Below are 8,704 nucleotides of genomic sequence, written 5' to 3' on the forward strand. Positions count from 1 at the left end.
AAGATGTAAGATCTTTGTGGAGAAAATTACCAAATGTTTCTGAAAGACATAAAAGGAAATTAGAAGAAAGGAAAAAAACCCATGTCTACGTTAGAAGACATTGTATAAAAATATATTACTTTATCTCTGAATTTTATGTACATTAATTGAAATTTTAACAGTATGTAAAGTATAATATTTACATTAAAAAGTGAAAGTTTCAAGTTCTCCAGTTGGAATATAATTATCTTAGTTGACCAATCAGCTCTTGTATAGAACTTATTATACCTATTATAACCTCTGTTGTAATGTTCAATTTTGATATAAATTTGTTTTCCTTCTCTCTCAGTTTTTGTTTTTAATGGACATTGATGAATACTTCTCTTCCTAGGTTTCTCCATTTAGGTTTATACCTAAGAATTATGTGCATATCCCTTGGATTCACAATACCTCAATGATTCCAAAATGGTAGAGTAAGGCATCTGAGCCAGTCTATTTGCAGCACTTCAGGAAGTCTCTCCCAAGCTTCTCATCTTGTTTCCCTCATTTACCTGTCATGTTCACCGTCAACAGCTCTGAAACTGAAATTTCTACCTTCTTCCTGATTGGGATCCCAGGGATGGAGCATGCCCACATTTGGGTCTCCATACCTATTTGCCTCATGTACCTCATTGCCATCCTGGGGAACTGTACCATTCTGTTTTTCATAAAAACAGAACCATCTCTGCACGAACCCATGTACTATTTTCTCTCCATGTTGGCTCTCTCTGACCTAGGACTGTCCCTCTCATCTCTCCCTACCATGCTAAGGATATTCTTGTTCAATGCTCCAGGAATTTCCCCTGATGCCTGCTTTGCCCAAGAATTTTTTATTCATGGATTCTCAGCTATGGAGTCATCAGTTCTTCTCATCATGTCCTTTGATCGATTTATTGCCATCTGCAACCCTCTGAGATACACTTCCATCCTGACTAGTGCCAGAGTCACCAAAATTGGACTTGCTTTTTCTTTCAAAAATGTTCTGTTGATCCTCCCTTTCCCTTTGACCCTAAAACATCTAAGATACTGTAAGAAGACCCTCCTTTCCCATTCCTACTGCCTCCATCAGGATGTCATGAAGCTGGCCTGCTCTGACAACAAGGTCAATGTCATCTATGGCTTATTTGTGGCTGTCACAGGCACCCTAGACTTAGGATTTATTTTCATGTCCTATATGATGATACTGAAAGCAGTATTGAGCATAGCATCACAGAAACAAAGGCTCAAGGTCCTCAACACCTGCGTGTCCCACATCTGTGCTGTGCTCATCTTCTATGTTCCCATTTTCTCTCTAACTGTTATCTACCGGTTTGCCAAACACAGCTCCCCAATAGTTAGGATCTTCATGGCTGATGTTTTCCTGTTGGTACCTCCACTGATGAATCCCATTGTATACTGTGTGAAGAGCCAACAGATAAGAAATATGGTTTTAGGGAAGCTGTGTCAGAAACACAGCTGACAGCCATGCTTAACCACAATGAAATCTCAATCAGTGAATGACACAAAACAAACAGAATGAATCAACAAGGAATCATGCCATATATTAATTGCATTACAATATCATCTTTCCAACATGTTTATTAAGATTGAAGAATCAGCCTTGCAATGTTTTTGGATTAAAATTTAAGAGTAGGGCTCATATATAAATATAAAATTGTATTCTAAGTGTCCACTTTCACCTAGCTTGCTTTAACCAGCCTCATGAACACAATATATGCTTGTCAATTTCATCATACTTAAAGTAATATCCTATATATTCATTTGAGAATTAACAGTATACATTTATATAACAATTGGATAGCAATCAGAAGTGACAGAGGATTGCCTCTTCATTTAAAATAGTGCTCTCCAGGGGTGCTGGGAGGCTCAGTCGTTTACATGTCCAACTCTTGATCTCAGCTCAGGTCATGATCTTATGCGGTCATGAGTTCAAATCTCACACTGAGCTATGCACTGTCAGTATAGAGCCTGCTTGGATTCTCTCTCTCTCTCTCTCTCTCTCTCTCTCTCTCTCTCCCTCTCTCCCCTTTCCCTGGTATCCCCCCCCCCCACCAAGAATAAATCGATAATCTTAAAAAAATAAATAAAATAGTGCTCTCCAATTCATAGTTTTGACTTTTATTAAATATGCCTATGCTGTCAGGAACTAAAATTGAAATGGACAATGATATGAGCACACATAGAACCAATAAAAAAGACAATAAACACATGCAGTGTTACAAAAATATAAGAAGAATTTAATTCATTCACCCATTTCATTTATTTCAGTATTTGCTTCCTGAGCATTAAAAATATCACTGTCTATGTTATACATCATAGAAAGTTTCCTGTCTTCCCGGTTTCTGTGGGAGTTCTAAATGTCATAACTCTTTATAATGTATATGATTTGCCTCTCTCTCAGGCAAAGATATAAACCCTGACTAAGACCAATTTTCAGGGGTGCATGAGTGGCTCAGTCAGTTAAGCATGTGACTCTTGATTTCGGCTCTGACTCTTGATTTTGGCTCAGGTCATGATCCCAACAGTCATGAGATGGAGCCCTGATTGGGGTCCACACTGGACATGGAGCCTGCTTAGGATTCTCTCCCTCTCTCTCTCTGTCCCCCGCTCATGCCCATGCTCTCTCTCTCTCATAAATAAATAAATAAATAAATAAATAAATAAATAAATAAATAAATAAAGCAAGCAAGCCAAGGTGCCTGAGTGGCTCAGTTGGGTAAGCGTTGAACTCTTGATTTTGGCTCAGGTGATGATCTCACAGTCATGAGATTGAGCCCCTGCATCAGGTTCTGCTCTGGGCATAGAGCCTGCTTGAGATTCTTCCTCCTCCCTCTGCTCCTCTCTCCTTCTCATGCTCTCTCTCTAAAACTAAATAAATAAATAAATAAATAAATAAATAAATAAAATTTAAAAGGACTAATTTTCAAAAAAGGTAAAAATAATAGCTCTCACAATGGCATAAAATGAACATCCATTAGAGATCTAATTTAACTTATTTTTAATGAAAGAACCAGGCAAATAATACAAACTGTTCAAAGGAGATCCCATATAAAAGATATATTTATAGATAGGAATGTTGACATTATTTGGCAAATGACTACAAATAGTCTCTTTCACTTTGTGAGACATGCTTACTGACCCTCCACCAGTCAGAATTTATTTGCTGGTCTACCTACCTGAATTACTTTGTTGCTGTTAGTATCTACAACTTACAGAGACTTACAGAGTTGGAAAATAGCTCAAAAGTATTGAAAATACCAAGTCCCTGCATATCAAAATCAGATAACCCATAAGAACATGCTATAAAAATGTAGCTTCCCACGGAAGCACAGGTTTTCCTGTATAGTCTCCCCCATTTTAAATAAAATATAATTTCAGGGGTGCCTGGGTGGCTCAGTCAGTTATATCTCTGACTTAGGCTCAGGTCATGATCTCACAGTTTGTGAGTTCAAGGCCTGCATTGGGCTCTGTGCTGACAGCTCAGAGCCTGGAGCCTGCTTCTGATACTGTGTGTTCCCTCTCTGTCTGCCCTTCCCTTGCTCACACTCTGTCCTTCTCTCTGTCTCTCAAAAATGAATAAACATTAAAAAATTAAATTAAATTAAATATAATTTCAAAGAAAGATTATTCTTGATTGGGCTTTCATTAGATTTTATCTCATTACTTACACAGATGCAGAAAGAATGATGATATACCAGATGGGCCTTCTTAAGTTTGCAGTGCTAGAGACTTCCATACAGAATCAGATTAGATGTTTAAAAGCTGCTATCATATGCTATATCCAGAATAGGGAGCTATAACCAAGAAGTTGTCTTCACCAAATTACTCCTTCAGGTATGTATACATTTGGGCAGTATTTTCTTCACTCATATCCCCAAAATGTCCCAGTATCCTGTTCTGTCATGGAAGTGATCTCCCTTACCAGTTTTACTGGCTATGCCTATAAACCAAGGAACAGGGTGATTTATTTGAGAGGGCTTTGTCAGCACAGATTTTATACAGTCAAACTTCGTTCACTAAAAGTCACTAGTCATACTTGATTAAATGAGCAACATTTTCAAATATGACATTCTAGGAAAGGACGTGGTTGCATAACCAATCCTCCAAATCATACCTTGGTGAAAAGAGGACAGGATCTTATTGCACCTATGCAAATACACGTAGTATGAAAAGCAAAGACACTCAGTAAGAGTTCCTGAACACTGAGGATTTAATGAGAATCTGTTATAACTTCAAAATGTTTCATTGCATTTTACAAAAGCAGAGTCTACTAGATTATGATTGGTTGGAAATAGCTTAAGAGAAAGAGAAAAATCCTCCTTATATATTCAGAAAATAGAACAAGATGATAACATCAACAATATTCCAAACAACATATTAGGATGCTACCCATCAGTTCAGCCAGTCTTATGCAATGAACTCTTCTGTTGGATCTTGGGTTAGCAGTCTCATGAAATATCGTCTATTGAATGAAAAGAGTTCTGGAAATCACAACTCAACCCGCTGAAAGTTTTTGACCTAAGAGTCTGTCCTTTGAAGTTTGAAGTATTGGGTGCAGGCCTTTTCCACAAGCTCTGACTGGGTCCTTTTATATTGAAGATAAAACTGTGGACTGTTGCTAACTGTAGAGCTTTCATGAATGCATCAGAGTCAAACAAAAACTATTGTTTTAAGATATTGATTTTAGGGGCGCCTGGGTGGCTCAGTCGGTTAAGCGTCCGACTTCGGCTCAGGTCACGATCTCACGGCTCGTGAGTTCGAGCCCCGCGTCGGGCTCTGTGCTGACAGCTCAGAGCCTGGAGCCTGTTTCGGATTCTGTGTCTCCCTCTCTCTCTCTGACCCTCCCCCGTTCATGCTCTGTCTCTCTCTGTCTCAAAAGTAAATAGACGTTAAAAAAATTTTAAAAAAAATTTAAAAAGTTAAAAAAAGATATTGATTTTAAGCTAATGGAAGAGTGTTACGTTTATCTTAAAATGCTCATTGTTAATTTTACTTACACCATTCAAATATAAAAAGTCTAATGAGAGCTCATAGTACATATAATGCAACTGACAATTTCACTTTTACAGTGAAAACAATACTCATATATAACATAATAATCATAGGAACTAATACACATACTATTCGAAGAAAATGCAAAGACTATACCATGAATGTCAAGTAAAGAGATTCAGTGACTCTAGAGTAGGCCTAGAAATCTCTATGTTTATAAAATTCCACAGTGAAGTCTGAATGCAGTTGCAAACTACCATATTTGAAAATACTAGATGCAAATTTAATGTTCAAAATCTTGTCAGTTTGTAGAAGGAAACACACATAAGTTTAAGGGGGTAAAGTGTAGTGAAGGAGGCAGACACATACAGGCATAGTTATCAGACACTGTGAAACTGTTCTAAGAGTATTCACATGATGCTCTTGATCTTTGAAGCCAGGAGCATATTCTGCCAGAGGGGGCAGAGGAGGCTTAAGGGGTGTTTTGCTAAAAGGATTAGTTCATCTCATTTACAGGGGGTTGGATGACTCTCCTGGGTTCTTGAGGTTTCACCTCCAGGGAGTTTTCTTTTTCTCTGGGTACATCCTGCTGAGCTGGAATCCCCAACGCTTTCTGGGCAAATAGGAAAGCAGCAGGGAGGCAGGACTAGACTCTGCAGGTCAGGATGGACTGTTGTGCCTACATAGCAGTGAAATTCTGGTGACTGCATGCCACCTCCATTTCCTCTTTACTCTTCCATGTGGGTACAACCACTTACCAACTTACTGGTAAGTTTCCAAATGTTCATAGCTGCCACTTGCCTTTGTACCAGCTCAAGCAAAAATTTCACACGGTATCTGGCTGGCTGTGGTTTCCAAGTGATTAGGATGGACGCCATTACCCTAACCCTCTAAAAAGTCCAACAATTCTGTAAATGCATGGTAGAAGTCCAAGGTCCTGCTAAATGATAGCAACCAGTCAAGTCTAGGCCAGAATCACTAACCTGGCACAGAGAGAAATTCAGAGACAGGTACTGGAACCTGGCTGGCTGTGGGGTGACATGTTTGCTGAATGGTAGAGTTATTGCCTCACAGGTTAGTATAGGTGTTTCTGGGTGCAGACATGCAAAACTACTGAGTTTGCAGGGGCATCAGTGAGAAGGCTATAGGGACCACTAAGAGTTACTTGCTCTATTGTCTGTCCTAACTCAGCATGCTTCTTTATAGGTTTAAATATCTCTTTACATTTTCTCTCTATATATGAACAGAAAGGGACTGTACAATTCTAACAAAAAACTATGAGTTCACAGATTTTTAAGCAATGGTGTGAAGGTGGGTTTTGTATAAAATTCATTTTATGATTTAATTTATACATATAATTACATTTATAAATTTAATTTATACATACCTCTGCATTGAGGGTATAACTTTTCATTCATTTAGTGCACATCAAAATGGTATCTGCTTATATGAGATTCTGTGAAGCCAGAGGGAAGACAAAGAGCAGCAGTGACCTCACAGACAGCACAACCCCAGATGACAAAAACTTACCAACTAAGTTTCCTTCGAAGACATTTATTGTTGTAGCTCTTTTTTGATTGAGCTCTATAATGTGTTTTGAGATAACTTTTGCATAAAATGTGACATACAGGTCTACCTTCATCCTTTTAGATATGGATGTTAACCCTTGCTAGCCCCGTTTTTTGAAAGAAAACTGTTTTTAAAAATATTCATTTATAACTATAAATGCAATTGTACTAAGTGACATCCTTCTTTGATCCTATATTTCTCCAAACAGGTTTCAAACTTAAAGGCATGACAATCCTTAAAAAGATGGCTATAGAAGCTGTGAAATTTACTGCTTCCTTCTTGTATAATGAGATTAGGAAAAGCATTTAAAATATTTGAAATATCTATCTGCTAGCAATTACTGCATATTAATCTATATTCATGTTTCTTTTCATATCCTATCTATATGAGTTCTGCTATTACTACTACAAGTATATTATAAAATATGTTGTTTTAGTCCAAGAATTCTTATACAAAGAAAAAAAAAGTGCAATCCTAAGATTTCACACCAACATTTTAAAGCATACGCTAACCTATTTAGGCCATTTCAGGAAGTTTCTTCTGAGATTCATATTATGAGCCCCTCACATTCCTGCAATGTCAGTCTTGAACACCTCTGAAATGGAAATCTCTACCTTCTTCCTCATTGGGATCCCAGGCATGGAGCATGCTCACATTTGGGTCTTGATCCCTATTTGCCTCATGTACCTCCTTGCCATCCTGGGGAACTGCACTATCCTCTTTTTCATAAAAACAGAGACCTCTCTGCATGCTCCAATGTATTATTTTCTCTCCATGCTGGCCTTTTCTGACCTGGGACTTTCCATCTCCTCCCTTCCAACCATGCTGAGAATCTTCTTGTTCAATGCCACCGGAATTTCCCCCAATGGCTGCTTTGCCCAAGAGTTTTTCATTCATGGATTCTCAGCTATAGAGTCATCAGTTCTTCTCATCATGTCCATAGATCACTTCATAGCCATCTACAGCTCTCTGAGATACACCTCCATCCTGACCAGTGCCAGAGTCTTTAAAATCGGCCTCATATTTGCTGCATTATGTATCATGTTTGCCCTCCCTTTCCCCTTTATTCTGAAGAGGCTGAAATTCTGTAGGAAAAGCCTTCTATCCCACTCCTACTGCCTCCACCTGGATGTCATGAAGCTGGCCTGTTCTGACAACAGGGTCAACGTTATCTACGGACTCTTTGTGGCTCTTACATCCTTATTGTACTTGGGGTGCATTTCTGTGTCTTACATGTTGATCTTGAAACTTATTCTAGGCATTGCCTCACACAAGGGCCACCTCAAGGTCCTCAACACCTGCATCTCCCACATCTGTGCTGTGTTCATCTTCTATGTGCCTATCGTCACCTTGGCTGCCCTTCATCGCTTTGCCAAAAAATGTTTCCCCAGTCATTAGGGCCATTATAGCTGATATTTTCCTTCTAGTACCCTCTAATGAATCCCACTGTGTACTCAGTGATGAGTCAGCAGATTAGAAATCGGATCCTGGCAAAACTATGTGATAACAAGGTTGATGAGCATTGTCAGCCACAATGAAAACTCAACTCAGCAATTTCTGAACGATTGTAGGAACCTGAAGATAGTAATGACAGAATAGAGACTGAACGCAAAGCTACACTGCCTATACTAAGTAGGCCCTCAAATGTCAAGTTATTGATTGAATTAAGCAGCAACAAAATCTAGATAAGATGTCTTAGGCGTTAGGCGTGGGGTTATAGTCTTCTTTCATCTAATTGACCCACCTCTTTTCTGATTGTTATTTCTCTATGCAACCACCTATCTATCAACCTTAATAGCAGTGCAGTCCTAATTAGGACTTAAAAGATTTTTAAAATATGATTCTAAACAAAAATAGAAAAAAAATAAAATAACATGTCTGTGGCTTTAATTATCACAGGCATAATCAGCAGTGACTAAAATGTGCTGGAAGATTAAGCTCACACACTTACCCACAAAAGAATCAGCAAGTTCTGAATATCTAGTGTGTATGCGTTTGTGTGTGTGTGTGTGTGTGTGATCAGCAATTCATATAATCTATTAAAAATTCTCTGCCCTATAGGACTGTGAGATGTGTTTGGAGAGGTAAGGCTCACATACATAAAATAATTTAAATTAAATTCAAA

At 38.4% G+C, this 8,704-nt stretch overlaps 2 protein-coding genes across 2 annotated transcripts; both read left to right on the forward strand.

Moving 5' to 3' along the window:
• The first annotated feature begins 535 nt into the window (after window positions 1–535).
• LOC132662363 (olfactory receptor 51A4-like) lies at window positions 536–1,477 on the forward strand. Its single transcript, XM_060607839.3, has one exon. The coding sequence runs from the start codon at window positions 536–538 to the stop codon at window positions 1,475–1,477; it is 942 nt and encodes a 313-aa protein (XP_060463822.3).
• Window positions 1,478–7,155: 5,678 nt separating this feature from the next.
• On the forward strand, window positions 7,156–7,977 carry LOC132662362 (olfactory receptor 51A7-like). Its single transcript, XM_060607837.3, has one exon. It carries the CDS (start codon window positions 7,156–7,158, stop codon window positions 7,975–7,977), a length of 822 nt encoding a protein of 273 aa, XP_060463820.3.
• The last annotated feature ends 727 nt before the right edge of the window (window positions 7,978–8,704 follow it).

This window comes from Panthera onca, chromosome D1, assembly GCF_046562875.1.
Source record: "Panthera onca isolate mPanOnc1 chromosome D1, mPanOnc1 haplotype 2, whole genome shotgun sequence".
Lineage (NCBI taxonomy): Eukaryota > Metazoa > Chordata > Mammalia > Carnivora > Felidae > Panthera > Panthera onca.

Excerpts from the sequence above, each read along its gene's own strand:
- LOC132662363 (XM_060607839.3), top strand. The coding sequence starts at position 536 with ATGTTCACCGTCAACAGCTCTGAAACTGAAATTTCTACCTTCTTCCTG.
- LOC132662362 (XM_060607837.3), top strand. The coding sequence starts at position 7,156 with ATGTCAGTCTTGAACACCTCTGAAATGGAAATCTCTACCTTCTTCCTC.